General features: G+C 42.4%; 1 protein-coding gene across 2 annotated transcripts in view; it reads right to left on the minus strand.

Moving 5' to 3' along the window:
- Positions 1-19,026, minus strand: part of CDH8 (cadherin 8) — a 368,100-nt gene that overhangs the window by 214,597 nt on the left and 134,477 nt on the right. For both annotated transcript variants that reach the window (XM_029052199.2, XM_029052200.1), the window contains exon 4: positions 5,520-5,639. In XM_029052199.2, coding sequence (XP_028908032.1) covers positions 5,520-5,639 — 120 coding nt within the window. The remainder of the gene's footprint in view (positions 1-5,519; positions 5,640-19,026) is intronic.

The raw sequence follows: 19,026 nt of genomic DNA on the forward strand, positions 1-19,026 counted from the left end.
TGGGGTTGACAGAAGATAATCACGTCCCATGAGGGCCTCAAAGACTAAGTAGGAGGGAGAACAAGTATTGCTTCTCATTTTGCAGGTGAGGGAACTAGAGCACAGAAAAGTTAAACGATTTGCCCAATGTCACACAGCAGGTATGTGGCAGAGCTGCGATTAGAACCCAGGTCCTCTGACTCCCAGGCCAGTACTTGATCCACTAGGCCATGCTGCTTCCCCAATGAATGAAAACATTATTCTTCCCCAGTCCCTAATATCAACTGTGACTCACACTGGGTAAGGGGTTGAAGGTGCTGTTTGCACAACTGGATTTAGAGTGCTGGGTTGAACACTTCCAGGTACTTTAGTTGAATTTTACCTTTACAAATTTCATTCTGTTCCTTGCAATGCTACCTCAACACGCAACTTAAGTCTTCAGTAGTGTTGGGACTTCTCAGTCTACTCCATTATTGGAGGAAGAAAACCTGCTAGAAAATTATCATGAATATGTCACTGCAAGACAGACTTGGCCTGGATCATCCATATTTGCAACAAAGTCATCCTGAAATATCTGGATAATTGAGCACCAAATATTTTGGGTGAGAATTTAATTATTTAAATAATTGAAGAATTTGAATATTGAGCAACAGCAATTACCATCACCTAAGCAGCAAGAAACTGACCAGGTATGAACTGTCCCATTGTGTAACTTCACAGTTAGGGTGAAATACCAGTTAACAATCCCCTTTTCAAAGAAACAAAAATGAGGAGCAGTATGGATTTGTTGGGGATTGGAGAAGGGTGTGGGGGAGTTAGCGGTGAAATGCCAGAAATATTTGGCATTAACCATTCAGATGACTTCTGTTTTTCTTCTCATTGACATGCTGCTCACATCGTGTAGTTGCAGTTCCTCTGAAAGCCAGAGGCCAAGTCTACAAAACCGAATCAAGTGAAGGACTTAACACCCACTTGATTAATCTGGGCTGCATCAACAGTCGTTATGTATACCTCTTGCCCCAGAGTGGATTTTTTTAGGTAAAATCCTCCATATTCTATAGTCCCCATGTCCTGAAAATTTGGACCTCATTCTCTTTCTTTCTGACTAGGGAGACCCGGTGATGACAGTCTCACCAGTTCCATGATTGAAAAAGATTTAAACCAGAAACATATTTTTCCTAATTTTGTTTCAACAGACAAGACACAAAAATAAACTCTATTCCAGTAAGGTGTTTCTAAGTTTATGATTGCATTTATTTTCTTGACCACATTAAAGGAGAACAATTCATTCTATAGTTTTCTCCCATGGAATCCTGTCTGCTAAACCCATTTTTCTGGTCCCTCTTGAATAAATGTTATTTGTATCAGATGAAGAGAGAGGCCTTTTCTTTCAAAAGAGGTAAATCAATTAAGTTAGTTTCTTTTCAACAGGTCATTTGTCATCTTCTCTCCCATCAAGGCAACATTTGAGGTGCCACTTCATTTTCTGATTTCTTCAGATAATTAAGGATCTATAATTCAAAAGCATTAGCTCTCGCTTTGATTCAAATTTGAAAATCTCTTAAGAATGATCTGTTGCTGCTCAACTCATATTCTAAAATGCAGTGCTATCCCACAAACTCCAGTATTTTTTCTCCTCATCTAAGAAAAAAACCAGAAGGAAACATATGGAATCAGAAGGAAAAAGGCTCAATATTGTTCAAATATTAACCAGCAAGCTATTTTCAGCCTTATTAAGACCTTATGTACAAAAGATAGCACATTCTCCAATTACAATATCTTAATATTTTCTGTGGTCCTCTTGCTCTGCTGTTATTCTTATCATTATTATAATGTTCCCAGGAATCCTGACTGTCTTCTAAACAATGCTTACAAAGAGGCCTTGATCTGGCCCACTGGTAAACCTAAAAATTAAATCTGGTGAATAGGTTATCACAGTGGCTCAAGTCATTTGTTATTGTTTTTTCTCTTTTTCTGAAACAGAAAAAACAGTGACCATAACCCTTTCCCTCATTTTAGAAATGGCCAGAAGAGTGGCACAGAGAAGTTAAGTGACTGTTGTTGAAATGGAAAAAAGATTTCTTTGGGCTTTCTGGAGGTTGATAGAGTCTCCAATCAAGAATGTCAGATAATAATTAACAATTATTATTATCATTATGGTATTTGTTATGTGCTTACTATGTATCCAGTGCTGGGGTGGATACAAGAAAATTGGTTGGACACCGTCCCTGTCCCACACAGGGCTCACAGTCTCAATCCCCATTTTAAGGATGAGGTAACTGAAGTCGAGAGAAGTGAAGCTAGTTGCCCAAGGTCACACAGCAAACAAGTGGGAGAGCCGGGATTAGAACCCATGACCTTCTGACTCTCAGGCCCGTGCTCTATCCACAACACCATGCTGCTTCTCTGAGCCTCGGGGCTGAGACCAAGGCTCCGAGCCAAGGAATTTAGTCTATTGCTGCTGGCTTGCACTTTGCCACCACACTCTCCTGTTTCTGCCTAGCTTTTCTTAGTGGAAAGAGCCCATGCCTGAGAATCAGAACTCTAATCCCAGCTCTACTCAGCTTCTCTCTGCCTCAGTTTCCTCATCTGTAAAATGGGGATTCATTAACTACTCCTTCCTACTTAGACCTTGAACCCCGACTGGGACAGGGACTATGTCTGGCCTGATTCTCTTGTATTTACCACAGTGCTTGGGTACATAGTAACCACTTAATGAATACCAGTATTATTACTGTTGGTGCTGTTATTAAAAATAACAATAGTAATAATAATGATGGCATTTGTTAAGCGCTTACTATGTACGAAGCACTGTTCTATGCGCTGGGGGCTACAGGGTGATTAGGTTGACCCATGTGGGGCTCACAGTCTTAACCCCCATTTTACAGATGAGGTAACTGAGGGTCAGAGAAGTTAAGTGACTTGCCCAAAGTCACACAGCTGACAAGTGGCAGAGCCATGACCTCTGACTCCCAAGCCTGGGCTCTTTCCACTGAGCCATGCTGATTATCCTTCTATGTACTGAGGAGACAGCTTGCTTTCAGTGAAACCACAGGAGCTATGGTAAGAGTGATTGTGGGGTTGGTACCATCACTATTACTATTACAAGCGCTTAGTACAGTACTCTGCACACAGTAAGAGCTCAATAAATAGAATCAAATGAATAACATTAATTGAGCATCTACAATCTGTGTCCTAGGCACATGGGAACATATGCTGAAAAGTTGAATAAAAGGCAGTCTCTGCCCACAGTGAATGTATAATCTGGGGAATGAAACACTTAGAGAAACATTCAAACATATAGCAGAAATACTAAATATTCTGAAATGGACGCTATGTGACCTCCTGTAAAGAGCTCAGGACTGGAAGATAGAAAACCCGGCTTCCAATCCCAGCTCTCTTTTTTTGTAGTTTTTAGGCACTTTCTATGTACCAGGCATTGTACTAAACGCAGGGGTAGATACAAGCTAATCAGATTGAATGCAGTCCATGTCCCACATTGGGCTCACAGAATCAATCTCCATTTTACAGATAGAGTAACTGAGGTACAAAACAGTGAAGTGACTTGCCCAAGGTCATACAGCAGACAAGTGGCAGAGCTGGGAGGGGAACCCAGGTCTGCCTGACTCCCAGCCCCTCACTCGATTCACTAGGCCATGCTGCTTCTGCCTGCTGTGTGATCTTGAGTAGGTCATTTAACTTCTCTGTGCCTCAGTTTCCTCATCTGTAAGAGGGGAATTCATTACCTGTTCTCCCTCCTACTCAGACTGTGAGCTTCATGTGGGACACAGACTACTATCCAACCTGATAATCTCATATCTACTATTTTACCACAGTGCTTTGCTCCTAGTAAACACTTATAAATGATCACAATCATTATTAATATTATCACTATTACTACCACCAGCATCTTCCAGCTGCTGCCTGAGTCCCTAAGCTTTTTCCTTGGAACCCAAAATTGGACTTATCCTATTGAGGAGTAGAATAGAGATTTGATGTCTATACCCAAACATTCAATAGTGGTAGCAACAATAGTAGTAATAGTGATGGTGGTGGTAGAAGTAGTATTAGTGGTGTAGTATTAGTAGTATTAGTAGTAGTATTAATAGTAATGATGGTATAACTGAGTTCCTTCTGAATGCAATGGACTGAACTATGTATTTGGGAGAGTACAACAGAAGCTTACACTCTAATGGGAGCATCTCCAATATTCTACCAAGTGCGAATCTTCATACCCACCTTTTTTTTTTAATAATATTTGTTAAGTCCTTACTAAATGGCAGGCACTGTACTAAGCACTGGGTGAGATAGAAGATGATTAGGTTGGGCACAATCCCTGTCCTGCATGGGGCTCATAGCCTTCATCCCCATTTTACAGATAAGGTAACTGAGGCACAGAGAAGTGAAGTGACTTGCCCAAGGGCACACAGCAGATGTGTGGTGGAGGCTGGATTAGAACCCAGGTCCTCTGACTCCTAAGCTTAAACTCTATTCACTAGACCACACTACTTTCATTCATTCAATCATACTTATTGTCCGCTTACTGTGTGCAGAGCACTGTGCTAAATGCTTGGGAAGTACAATTCAGCAACAAATAGAGACAATCCCTGTCCACAATGGGTTTACAGTCTAGAAGTGGGGAGACCGACATCAAAACAAGTAAACGGGCATCAGTAGCATCATTGTAAATAAGTAGAATTATAGGTATATACATATCATTATTAAAAAATAAATAGAATTATAATTATATATAGGTACATATGCACACAAGTGCTGTGGGTTGGGGAGGCGGGTAGAGCAAAGGGAGCAAGTCAGGGTGATAAGGAGGAGCAGGAGCAGAGGAAAAGGGGGGCTTAGTCCGGGAAGACCTCCTGGAGGAGGTGAGCTTTCGGTAGGGCTTTGAAAGGGGGAAGTGTGCTAGTTTGGTGGATTTGAGGAGGGAGGGCTTTCCAGGCAAGAGGCAGGACGTGAGCCAGGGGTCAATGGTGGGACAGGCGAGAATGAGGCCCAGTGAGAAGGTTAGCAGCACCAGAGGAGCGAAGTGTTTGGGCTGGGATGAAGAGAGAAAGGAGGTTAGGTAAGAAGGGGTAAGGGGATGGAGAGCTTTGAAGCCAATAGTGAGGAGTTTTGCCTTGATAAACTATGATACTTCATAGTTAAAAGGTGTCTCTTGATTCTCCCAAGTTCTATGATGTAGGTTGGTCAATGAAGAGCTTCCAGACTACCAGTTCATGGGATTTCACACCCCCTTATAAACAGAAGTACCAGTGTAGTGGACATGCCCTCTTAATTAAAATGAGTTTTCTGTAAGTAGTCATTCCTTCTACAATGAGCAAAAGTGTCTTTGCTCTTCCAAATTGAAAACTGGGTGTCCTAACTGCAAGTTTAGCAACATATGCAAAGATAGGCAAGTATGCATTGATTATAAACTGATGGATTTAACCTGAAATCTATATTACAATGAGTACACAGACAACATCCCCAGAGAAATATCCATTTGCAGCAAGAATGTACTAGTATTTTACATTTCGGACACTGACCTGTTTCAGGCTCGATTGAAAAATACGGCTGTCCTTCCAAAATGCTATAAACCAATTTCGCACTGTTTCCATAGACTGGATCATCAGCATCCGTTGCTGTTACATTAGTGACAGATGTACCTAGTTAAAAAGAAGATATTAATTAGCACTTAAATCCTTGCCAAAAATACATTTCACATTTCCTTTAAAATTGATTTAATATGTGCGGAAATTCACATGCAGGAAACAGGAGGGCAATGTAGAGGAACATAGAAAATGGGGGAAAAAGTGCACCGTCATAATTTAGAACTCTGTAGAAATTTGACAAAATGAACGTCTTGGAAAAGAAAAATAGCACCAAACTCAAGTTTTCTGTAAAGGAAACACGTTTTTAGAACCGCATTAAGATTCCTTTGTAGCTTGCATTTTTAAAGCTGACTATTAGATCTGTGTAGACATCAAGCATTTGAAAAGGAAGTCTATCAAAGGGATGTGAAATACAAGGTTAATAATACAATATAATATGGAGCATTTAAGTTTTGCAAAAGCACTTTTAAGAGAACCTGACAGACACAGCTGCTGAGAAAAAACACTAAAAAATGAAAGTTTTTTTTTTTCTCCCATTCCTTACTTATCAAGACATAAAGGCATGATGAGGTAATTAGAGGCTCTTGAGAGATATTCTCTCCTGTTGTCTGTGTCCCCAGGAGGGAGAATGCCCAGCTCCATATTTTTGAAAGTTTTCTCTCCCTCCCTAAAATAAGCAGAACTAGATTAGAAATGGAATCTGTCCTAGAAATGCCATCTTGAACAATGATGGCAATGCCAGCCTGGAGCAAAGCAGACTGAGAAGTGACTTAATATTACTGTCTATTTCTCATTATATATGCCCACACATGCATATTCACGTATGTGTGGCTGTGTAACCCTTTTTCAATAATGATGCTAACAGCAGGCAACATTCCATGCATGAGTTTAGATGTTATGTTTGTGAAAAGATAGCTCCCTGGCGTTGGGGCGATTTCTGGTGAGGGTTGCTAAATGTATGTATATGTATAATATATACATAGATTATATATGTATATATGTATATATGGGGAGGGAGGGAGAAAGAGAAAGAGATATGTAAGATGGGGATTAAGAATCTGAGCCCCACGTGGGACAACCTGATTACCTTTTATCTACCCCAGTGTTTAGAACAGTGCTTGGCAAGTAGTAAGTGCTTAACAAATACCATCATTATTATAAGCACTTAGTTCAGTGCTCTGCACACAGTAAGTGCTCAATAAATATGAGAGAGAGACAGAGAGAGAGAGAGAGAGTATACTGTCCCATTGGGGTTTGAAGATAATGCCACTGACATTGAAATTTTCTTAGTGTGTGAAAGTGACAGGGAAGATTGATGCTTGACCAATACTCCCTCATTTTATGCCTATAAAAACTGAGCTTTGCCATGCTGTCCTGATTGCAGTCTGAGGGGCCTAGTGATGTTTGTATTTCCCCCTCTTGCCCTAGCAAATTCCCTCACTTCCCTTGTAAAAGTCTCCCCACCCCCAATTTCTAATTATTCATTCATTCACTCCTATTGATTGAGTGCTTACTGTGTGCAGAGTACTTTACTAAGCACCCGGAATACAACAATACAACTGACACATTCCCTGCCAACAATGAGCTTACAGTCAAGAGAGGGGGGATACAAATAAAAATACAAATTAAAAAAAATTATGGATATGTACATAAGTGCTCGGGGGCTGGGAGGGGGGAAGAGCAAGGGGAAGAAGTCTCAGGGTGACACAGAAGGGTGTGGGAGATGAGGAAAGGTGGGGTTTAGTCGGGGAAGGCCTATTGGGGGGATGTGCCTTCAGTAAAGCTTTGAAGGGGGGAAGAGTAATTGTCAGATTTGAGGAGGGAGGGTGTTCCAAGCCAGAGGCAGGATGTGGGCTATGTGTCAAAGGTGAGATAGGCGAGCTCCAGGTACAGTGAGAAGGTTAGTACTAGAGGAGTGAAGTGGGCAGGCTGGCTTGTAGAAGGAGAGAGGTGAGGTGAGGTAGGAGGGGGCAGGGTGGTGGACTGCTTTAAAGCCAATGGTGAGAAGTTTTTATTCAATAGTATTTATTGAGCGCTTACTATGTGCAGAGCACTGTACTAAGCACTTGAAATGAACAAGTCGGCAACAGATACAGTCCCTGCCGTTTGACGGGCTTACAATCTAATCGGGGGAGACAGACGACAAGAACAATGGTAATAAATAGAGTCAAGGGGAAGAACATCTCGTAAAAACAATGGCAACTAAATAGAATCAAGGCGACGTACATTTCATTAACAAAATAAATAGGGTAATGAAAATATATACAGTTGAGCGGACGAGTACAGTGCTGAGGGGATGGGAAGGGAGAGGGGAAGGAGCAGAGGGAAATGGGGGGAAAAGAGGGTTAAGCTGCAGAGAGGTGAAGGGGGAGTGGTAGAGGGAGTAGAGGGAGAAGGGAAGCTCAGTCTGGGAAGGCCTCTTGGAGGAGGTGAGTTTTAAGTAGGGTTTTGAAGAGGGGAAGAGAATCAGTTTGGCGGAGGTGAGGAGGGAGGGCATTCCAGGACCGCGGGAGGTCGACGGTTGTTTGATGTGGAGGTGGATGGCAACCACTAAAGTTTTTTGAGGAGTAGGGTGACATGTCCTGAATGTTTTTTTAGAAAAATGATCCAGGAAGCAGAGTGAAGTATAGGCTGAAGTGGGGAGAGACAGGAGGCTGGGAGATCAGCAAGGAGGCTGATGCAGTAATGCAAGAGGAATAGGATGTGAGATTGTATTAATGTGGTAGCAGTTTGGATGGAGAGGAAAGGGTGGATTTTAGCTATGTTGTGAAGGTGGGACCAACAGGAATTAGTGATGGATTGAATATGGATTGAATATTAAATATGAGAATAATTTTTCAGTACCTCAAGCAAGGCTGCCATTTTGCTGCCTCCTCCTATATATCCATGGCTCTGGACTATCACCTGGGGTTTTGCCTCAGTGTGGCTTTTAAATGTGGCCTTCTGTCTTCCCCATGGGCAATCCCACCCACCTCAGTTCACAATATGTCAGTTGATTAAATTTTCTGTTATCAGCAATTCTCCTCACATGTGCTTCCCAGTTGACTTTTGCAACCCCTGCTCCAGGGCTGGGTGACTGACTGCACTGTTGGAGATCCTGGCTTGTATTTTGACTTTAAAAAAAGCAATATGCATCCCCGATGCAACTGCTCTGGAAGTTAGTGGGACTTGGACTCAACACAATCGGCAAACAGGCGCTGTTCCGTTACCTCACATCTTATCTGGCGGCCATATAGAGCAATGAGATCCCAAGATAATTTTCTCAGCCAGATCCCTATTCTTTTGGGGGGAGGGGGGTTCTCTGTACTTGTAATTTCAAGCAACCACGGTCATACCAAAAGGAGAAAGAGACTTCTTTTGCATGAGTTAGCCATCTAGGGCTGGGAGCATAAAATAAGGCTACACCTTCTGAAGAGGCCTTCTTTATTCTGAGTGAAGGCTCACAGATTTAAGCTTCACAGGCAGACAATCACTTGTTTGAAGTTTTCTAAACTTGCCTAGAGGCATTAGTGAGCATCTAATGAACCTCCACCTTCCTTTAAACAGAAGTGCCATGCTACAATCATCAGGGCAAATGCCCCCACCATGACTGACACTAATGAGGATGAAGAAAGCTTCTTTAAAGATACAGACAGGCCCATCCCAGCAGTGCCAATAGCTGACAAGCAGATTGTCATGGGAGATTTCAACACCAGGATGAAGTGTGGAGGGAAATCACTGGACCACAGGGGATGGGAAATCTAAACACTTCCCTGATTGGGAAATCTGCTGAACTTCAGCTGGCCAAGTCAAGCACAGTAGTTCACTCGGCAAATTAGAGGAAGATGTCTTGAATGCATCCGAAATCTGACCAGTGGCAACTTATTGACTACCTCATTGTCCAAAAGCAAGACATAAAGGTCATGAGGGTTATGGCCACTCTATATGGCACAAAGTGATGGACGGAATTTCCTAAATGTTCCAAACATTCACTAATAATACAACTGATGATTAGCGAAGGGGCACCTTAAAGCAAGATCTTCTTGATACTGATGATTACGATTATCAAAGCGATGATTATCAAAGTCTACATCTTGGAAACACCAAACAAGAGAATGATAATGTAGCGATCTCCTGTAGTGATCTCCTTGTCTTTTTCTTATGGTATTTGTTAAGCATTTACTTTGTGCCAGGCACTCTTCTAAGCAGTGGAGTAGATACAAGATATTCAAGTTGGACACGGTCCCTGTCCCACATGGGACTCACAATCTTAATCCCCATTCTACAGATGAGATAACTGAAGCACAGAGAAGTGAAGTGACTTGCCCAAAGACACAAAGCAGACAAGTTCTGTGACTAGAACAGAGGCAGCACCACCCTTCATTGGTGCTGTTTTGTTCTGTTTGGATCAATACACTCTCTGCCAATTGTGTGGGCTTGTGATGAGAGAGCAGTAGTGTATCTAAGTGGCAAGAGCATGGGCTTGGGTGTCAGAGGTTGTGGGTTTGAATCCCAGCTCCGCCGCTTATCAGCTGTGTGACTTTGGACAAGCCACTAAAACTTCTCTGTGCCTCAGCGACTTCATCTGTAAAATGGGGATTACGAATGTGAGCCCCACTTGGGTCAACCTGATTACCTTGTATCTTCCCCAGTGCTTAGAACAGTGCTTGGCACATAGTAAGAGTTTAACAAATACCATCATTATTATTATATTATTAGTGGAGAGAGCCCAGGACTAGGAATTAGGGGATCTGGGTTCTAATCCCATCTTGCCACTTGCCTTAAATCACTTAATCTCTCTGTCCCTCAGTTTCCTCATCTGTGAAATGGGGATTAACTAATTGTTCACCTTCCTACTTAGTCTGGAAGCCCCATGTGGGACAGGGACTGTGTCCATCCTGATTATCTTGTATCTATTTTAGTGCTTAGCACATAGTAAGCTTTTAACAAATACCACAAATTTTTATTTCAAAGAGATACTTCTGACCACATTGCATTCTATTCAGACAGCTGCACATCAGCAGAAGAATATTCCCTGATTTCCCAATAAGTGCCTGGTCCCAAACAAATTGTGAAAACACCCATTTTGGGAGAACTGGGTGTACTTTGATCTGAGATGTACAAGCAGGAAAGGGACTCATTGACTAGTCTCTGCAAAGGCTGTTCCACGATATAGAGGAAATAGCCCAGGATTTACAAGATGCCCATTACCAAATACCACAATTATTATTATTGTTATGATTATTATTATTAAAGCGGTCAGTTCTATCAGTTATTGCCTAGTATGTGTGCTTGTTTTGTATCTCATCTTCTCGTTTCCCCTACTGGCAAGTTTATGGGGGTAATTCATGGGAGGCACTTGGACCACCTGTGAAGACTTGCTTTGAATAAATTAACCATAATCAAATCATAATATTAATCTATATTTTTGAATCATGTGTATATGTATGTACACAATTCAAAAAAGTAGAATGTATAAAATGTATTTTATCCAGTGCTTAGAGCAGTGCTTGGCACAGAGTAAATGCTGAACAAATACCATAATAATAATAATAATTATTATTATATGCAAGCAGAATGGCCTAGTGGATAGAACATGGGCCTAGGAATCAGAAGGACCTGGGTTCTTATCCTGGCTCTGCCATTTGTCTGCTGTGTGACCTCGGGCAAGTCACTTCCCTGCTCTGTGTTTCAGTTCCCTCATCTGTAAAATGGGGATTAAGACTGTGCGCTCCATGTGGGACAAGGACTGTGTCCAACCTGATTAGTTTGTATCTTCCCCAGTGCTTAGAAGAGTGCTTGGTACATAGTAAGCACTTAAATACCACCATTATTATATATAAATATGTATACCCACACATATAAAATAGACATCAAACCCCTATCTGGTTGTAGGAGAAATAACTCTGACTTTTATTCAAACACTTCTCTGGAGGTAAAATTCCTTCTTGGCTCAAAGGTGGGCAGGGAGACTTGGAATGTCAGAATAAAGACTAAAGGACTTGAAAAAACCCAAAATGAGCTATAGATTTGAGAGAAAACAGCAAGTCACTGACCTAAAATGGCTGAACAAGAGCCTTTAATATCATCAGGAAAGGATATAGAGGAGAAGACCAAGTAAGCTAACCATAAATGGTGTTGGTTAGGGTTTGATAACTGTGGGAGAAAAATCTCCATTTTACAAATAAGGAACCTAAGGCCCAGAAAAGTGATGTGATTTATCCCAGGTCACAGCGGGCAAGGCGGTGACCCAGGATTAGAACCCAGGTCCTCTGACTCCCAGGACCATGCTCCTTCAACTAGACCACACTGCTATGACAAGCAGGCAAACTTCTGAATAAATGTGCATTACATTAACCAGATTTTATTGCATAAGAATGAAGGGGGACAGCTGATAATAAGCCCACTGATATCAGAACAAGAAGAAATGGGTTTTAAAAGACAAATGGAAAGATTGGGACCAGCATACTGATAGAAAATCCTTTACTCTTCTCCCTCTCCTATCTGCCTCGCCTTGACTTGCTCCCTTCATTCCTCATGTCCTCCCAGCCCCACAGCACTTATGTACATGTCTGTAATTTATTTACTTATATTAATATCTGTCTCCCCTTCTAGGCTGTAAGCTCACTGTGGGCAGGGAATGTATCTGTTTAATGTTATATTGTACTCTCCCAACTCTTACTACACTGCTCTGCACACAGTAAGCGCTCAATAAATATGAAAAATATGAAAATTGATAAAATCCTCATTCCTGAAGAAGGGAGAAGGAAGAAGGGAGAAAAAAGAGAAGAATATAGACAGAAGGGCAGTTGCAATTCTGTCTGGGCAGATGGGTGGTTTGAAAGAATTCTGAGAGTATCTCTCTGTTCCATAATTCTATGAGGCTACATTTGATTTGGGAGAGATAGTAGAAGTAATGGTAGCAACAGTAATTATAGAATTGATTCAGAACTAACTGTGGGCATAGCACCATACTAAGCACTAGAAAAGAAGGGCATGTCCCCTCCCCTCTACTCCCTTCCCCTCTCACAGCACTTGTGTATATTTGTATATATTATTTATTACTCTATTTTATTAATAATGTGTATATATCAATGATTCCATTTATCTATTTTGATGGTATTGATGCCTGACTACTCGTTTTGTTTTGCTGCCTGTCTCCCCCTTTTAGACTGTGAGCCTATTGTTAGGCAGGGGTTGTCTCTCTCTCTTGCCAAATTGTACATTCCAAGAGCTTAGTACAGTGCTCTGCACACAGTAAGAGCTCAATAAATACGATTGAATGAATGAATGAATGGACAAAAACTAGGCCGGATCCCTGGCCCTCAAGGGATTCCCAGGCTAAGAGTAAGGAGTAAGGCAGGGGTTCCGACACTCAGAGGAGAAAAGATGAAAGAAAATTATTTCCTTATGAAATGTGGCTATACTTTTCATGTCTTTAAGGACTAGGAAAAGTCTTCCCGTTTAAATGAATGGCACTGTACCATTTCCCTCTCTGGGACAAATGTATTAGTGTCAATCCTTATGGGCACATAATCTCCAAGTGTCGGTCTTATGTCCGTCCTTTCCTCCCACACTCTCACTCACGGACTGTAGCAGAGAAAATGTCCAACTGCCTCGTTCTCCTCCTAGCTCCTAATAGGTATAATAATGGTATTTAATAAGTATTTCCTAGGTCTCAAGCACTCTGCTCAGCACTGGGGTAGATATAATTAGGTACAGAAGGAACAGAACAGAAGGAAGCAGAATAGGTGTTTTAACCCCATTTTGCAAATGAGGAAACTGAGACCAGGAAAGGTGAAGTGGCTTGGCCAAGGCCACATAGCAGGCCTGTGGCAGAGTGGGGACTAGGACCCAGGTCTCCTGACTTCCAGTCCTGGGCTCTAAACCTGATTGAGGGCACATCTCCTCCAAGAGGCCTTCCCTGACTAAGCCCTCCTTTTCTCTTCTCCCACTCCCTTCTGCATCACCCTGACTTGCTCCTTTTATTCAGCCCCCCACCCAGCCCCACAGCACTTTTGTATGGCTCTGTGCCTGTTTCCCCCTCTAGACTGTAAGCTCGTGCAGGGAATGTGTCTGTTATATCGTTATACTATACTCTCCCAAGTGTTTAGTACAGTGCTCTGCACATAATAAGTGCTCAAGTAATGCAGTTGACTGACTCTTTACACTAGGCTATGCTGCCTCTCAACTTACTGAGACCTTTCACTGTAGCCTCTTCAGGGCCGGAGAGGTCCAGGGAGGTGGTGAGAGCAGGGAGTTTTCAGGACCTAAACTAGAACTGGATCTGATCTAAAATTGGGCAGCCTTTGTGGGGAAGCCTGAAAAGGGCCTAGCAAGGGGGTGTTCTCTGAGGCCTGTTTCCCTATTACATTGTAATCATCGAGGGCAGGGACTGCAGCATCCTATTTCACTGAACATTAGTGAGTTAATGATATTTATTAAAGACTTGCTAGGTACAAAGGCCTGGGCTAACTGCTGGGGTGAATACAAGAAAATAAGACTGGATTCAGTCCCCATCTGTCTCACGTGGGGCTCACCATCTAAGAAGGAAGGAGAGCAGGCCATTTATGCCCATTTTCCAGATGAGGAAAGTGAAACTAAGTGCTCAGTACAGTGCTTTGCACACAGTAAGCCCTCAATAAATACTACTGGATGAGACCCAATCCAAGGTCACACAGGAGGACAATGGAAGAGCTAGAACTATGACCCAGGTGTCCTGATTCCCAGTCTTGGGCTCTTTCCATTAGGTCGTAGCACATCTTCCTTGAGCGCTCAGTTTGGTGCTCTGAGTACGGTCGGCACTCAATAAACACTACTGAACAAACGAATGGACGGATGGACAGGCTTCCCAGGAAATCCCCCTCATTTGGAGTGGATCATTTAATGTCCCTCCACTTCCCCTCAAGGATGATATTTCTATTACCAGAGAGCTAGTGCTTCCGATGAGCAGTGTTTGCTTAGATGTATTTGTCAAGTGCAGACCCATGGGAAAATGGATGCTTAACCTTGCAGCAGAAAAGATTTCTAGTCAAGCTGCATTATCAGTCGCTCCATGGAGATGCATGTAGAATGCAGGCTACAAAGTCAAAGTGAAAGGGAAAAACCTTGCAGGATAATGCTTCTTCAAAGCCCAGTCTGTTGGTTCGTGATAAATAGGGCCCCAAGTAATAACTAGGAAATTCACCAACCAGGATTCTCTGCCTGCGATTTCATTTGGGGCTGGTTTTGTTACTTTGTCAAGGTTACAACAAACTCATTTAAAGAGTGACTATAAATTTGTCATGGTGCCATTTCTGCAAGAAAGACACTATTATAGTCCAACTTGATGTTGGTTTTAATTATAATAATATAGCTGGGGAATTTACAGCTGGAGTCAACAAAATAATGACTGTTTTCTCTTTTGAGGGGGCTAATACTGAGTCATATTTGAACACTTTAGATGACAAGGTGAATTTGATTTTTGATCTGCATCATTTAGTACCCGGAGTTGCCCCGGCCCGGTTTGTGACAGTAGCAATGGCACCCTAATTAAATGAAAACTGCTGATTTGTCACATGGGTTTTCCTTAATGAGCACGTGTTACATGACTTCACTTTGACCGTATCCAGCAGTTCCGTTCTATTACCATCAAATTCGCAATTTTGCCTCTCTTTGGCATGCTAAATCCCACAGACAGAGGGGACAAGCAGAGATTTTACATTGCCAGCTAAGAGGGTTCCCATGTGCTGCCAAACAAAGATTAAAGGCCTTCATAAAAAGAAGACATTTGTGTTGGGGTAGTGTTGTTCTCTTTGCACGGCTACACTTTTTATGAGCGAGTCAGGGTAGAGATTCCGCCCATTATTCAGAAAGACAAATGCCAGGCCTGACATAGTGAGGAGGAAAACAAAGGTTTCGATGCGCCGATGAATTGTGATTCAGGGGAAATATAAAACTCTGAGGACAGGAAGGACAGAGCCTATATTCCTCATTTGCATGAATCATTTACAATCCATATTCAGTGAAACTGTCGTTTTAGTGAAACATTGCAAGGTAAGGTGAGCTCAAATAAATCAAACTCACCACAGCAATAGACAGTACATTTTGGGAGACTACTGAGTGTCTGGTATCCCAGCAGTCCCTCAAAACCTTTGTGTGGGCAGGGTAGCAGACATATCCAAAGGAAAGTATGTGACATCAGTGTCATGCTTAGGTTTGAGAACTATTCCGTGAATAGGTCAATCGCTCTAAACTCATTTGACTAATAAAGAATGCGCAACTTATCTTTGTTACACTTTCTTGGCCAAAATCAACCCTTTTCTTTGTCTTTCTCATTAAATCCTACAGGTGCTGTGGCTGGATGGGTCATGTGGCCCAAGTATTGTCAGGACAACAGTTTGGTGCTGTTGTTGAAGATCAGAGCAGAAATATCATAAAACCTGTATTACTTGTTAGTGTGTTGTGATGAGCAGTGTTTGCTTAGATGCACTGGCTCCCACACATAAGAGAGGGAAAAGGAAGTCAGAAGAATTACTCTGTGGCACCCCTCCCTGAAGTGTAAGCCAAAACTCATCAGAAAGAAGGACTGGGGAGGAAGTAGAGGGAGATGTTGGAAAGAAGAAGGAAAACCTCAGCCATCTTGAGGCCAGGATAGCAAGTTGTTCTTGGGAGAGTGGGGCATGGGGAGAGCTCATGCTACGAGCCATGAATGGATTTAGGACAATGGGAGGGTTCATAGGGGATTTCTGGAGGTTCAGCATCCAACAGCCAGGACTCTGGAGGAGCAAAACTGCTTCCCCCAGAGAGGAAGTAAAACATGAGCCCCGAGATGCCTATGGGGAATTACAGAGAGTCCTGGAAAGGGAACAGTATTAAATTCAGGCAAAGGCAGCTTAACCTGGATTTGTTTGGATTGTTACTGTATTGCGAACACATTATATATTGTAGAGATTGAGGATCTTGGGGTCTGCCTGAAGTACGGGCTGGGGAAGAAGCTCTGGGTGTTGTGGGACTCTTTCGGCCAAGATTAGGGGCTGGAAAACCCAGGTAACATCACACATGCAAATTAACACGAAGTTAAAGCAACTCTTGCTGGATGTTTTAAATGTGTCATCGGGAATCCAGATAAAAGAATATTCTTAGATTAACACCTGCAGGCTTTTCAAGGGGAAATGAGCAGCATCCTCTGTTAAAAATTTGCCACTACAGTCAAATGTCTGGATATGAATGAACAGGATATTTCTAAGGGGCAGGCTAGAGGAGGTGCTCAGGATATGAGATAGAAATGGCTCTGAGAATATGTGTCTGGACTTGTGGAAAGATCACGGGACTGGGACCACCACTTTGCTGTATGACCTTGAACAAATCTCTTAACTTCTCTGGGCCTCAGTTTCCTCATCTGTAAAATGGGGATTCAATAGCGTGGCTCACTGGAAAGAGCATGGGCTTTGGAGTCAGAGGTCATGGGTTCGAACCCCGGCTCTGCCACTTGCCAGCTGTGTGACTTTGGGCAAGTCACTTAACTTCTCGGTGCCTCAGTTCCCTCATCTGTAAAATGGGGATTAAGACTGTGAGCCCCACGTGGGACAACCTGATTCCCGTGTCTACCCCAGCGCTTAGAACAGTGCTCGGCACATAGTAAGCGCTTAACAAATACCAACATTATTATTACCCATTCTTCTTCCTAGTTAGGCTGGAACCCTCATGAGGGACATGGACTGTATCTGAACTGAATATCTTGTAACTAACCCAGTGTTTAGAAGAGTGCTAGGCAGCTGGGCGCATACTAAGCATTTTAAAAATACTGTTATTGTTGTTGTTATTATTATTATTATTACCTCTACCTCCGCTCAATTTTCTAGAGTCTAAATTACCCAGATTTCTGTGAGAAAAAATAATTTACACAAGTAATCTCTGGATAATATGACCAAAATGCATTTTTGACTTGAATTTTCTGAAAAATTCTCTTATATGTTTTGTTTTGGTATTTGTTAAGTGCTTACTAAGTGCCAGGCACTATACTAAGCGCTGGGGTAGTTAAGTTGGACGCAGTCTCTGTGCCATATGGGGCTCACAGTCATAATCCCCAATTTACAGGTGAGGTAACAGAGGCAAGGAGAAGTTAAGCGACTTTCCCAAGGCCACACAGTAGACAAGTGGTAGAGCTGGGATTAAAACCCAGGTCCTTCTGACTCGCAAGCCTGTACTCTATCCACTAGACCATGCTGCTCCTCTTGTATGGACCTGGCCAGAGATGAAAAAAAGACATCTCCTTCTGGAGACATTGTCTGAACTTATCTTATCAGCTTCCTGCCCCATAACTTGCCACCGGCCACCCACACAGCCAGCCACCTGATTGTACCTGCGTACAAGCGCTTCTCCTAACATCACACTGTGGTGTAGCTGAACAAACACCCATCACTGGAAGAAGCTTGGTTAATTTTACCACTTTGTTCTAGCCCAAACACCTAGTGAAATAAATGGTCTGGCAGAACTCAGTGTATCTTGTTTGTAACAGTATTCTAGCTCTAACCTATGGTATCTACATAAATCTGTGATCTCCCCACTGAAATTGTGGGTATCTTGATGAAGAGGATCACACTTTTTTATTTCTTCTTTTGTTTCCCCAAGTGCCTAGTTTAGGGCCTTTACCACGATATGATATGGTTAATTATAGAGATGGCCATGGGTTCAAATACTGGCTCTGCCACTTGTCAGCTGTATGACTTTGGGCAAGTCACTTAACTTCCCTGTGCCTCAATTACCTCATCTGTAAAATGGGCATTAAGACTGTGAGCCCCACGTGGGACCACCTGATCATCTTGTATCCTCCCCAGCACTTAGAACAGTGCTTTGCACACAGTAAGCACTTAACAAATGTAATCATTATTATTATTATTAGAGACGATAGAAAGTAAAATCCCACCCCCATTTTATTCCTCTTGCCCCACTGTCATGGCTGTTCCTGCACCAGTCTGGTATTGTAGAACCTTCTTTTTTGCTAGAAACATCTAGTTTCAGCCTGAATCTGTGCTAGGCAAATCTAGCCATTGGGCTTTGTGAACAATAGTTTCCGATCCACAGCTCACCTTCCCACTCTTCCTCACTCTTGCCTCCCCCATCCTAATACCTTGCTCATGCTGTTCCCCTGGCCTGGAAACCTTCTCGGCCCCTTTTACCAAACACAGCTCTTCCCATCTTCAAAGTCTACATCAAATCCCTCCTCCTTCAGGAAGCTTTTGCTGATTAATTTTCAACACCCAAGAAGTGCTAACAAAACAGTCACCCTTATCAACTCTGTATTTTATGCCCATTCCCAGATAAAACAATAATAATACTTGTTCATTGCTTACCATGTGTCAAGCACTATGTTAAGTACTGAGATAGATGCAGGATAATTAGGTTAGACATAGTTCCTGTCCCACAGGGGCTTCCCTGTCTAAGGGGGAAGGTGAACAGTCAATTCATCCCCTTTTCACAG

Source organism: Ornithorhynchus anatinus, chromosome X1 (assembly GCF_004115215.2).
Source record: "Ornithorhynchus anatinus isolate Pmale09 chromosome X1, mOrnAna1.pri.v4, whole genome shotgun sequence".
Taxonomy (NCBI): Eukaryota; Metazoa; Chordata; class Mammalia; order Monotremata; family Ornithorhynchidae; genus Ornithorhynchus; species Ornithorhynchus anatinus.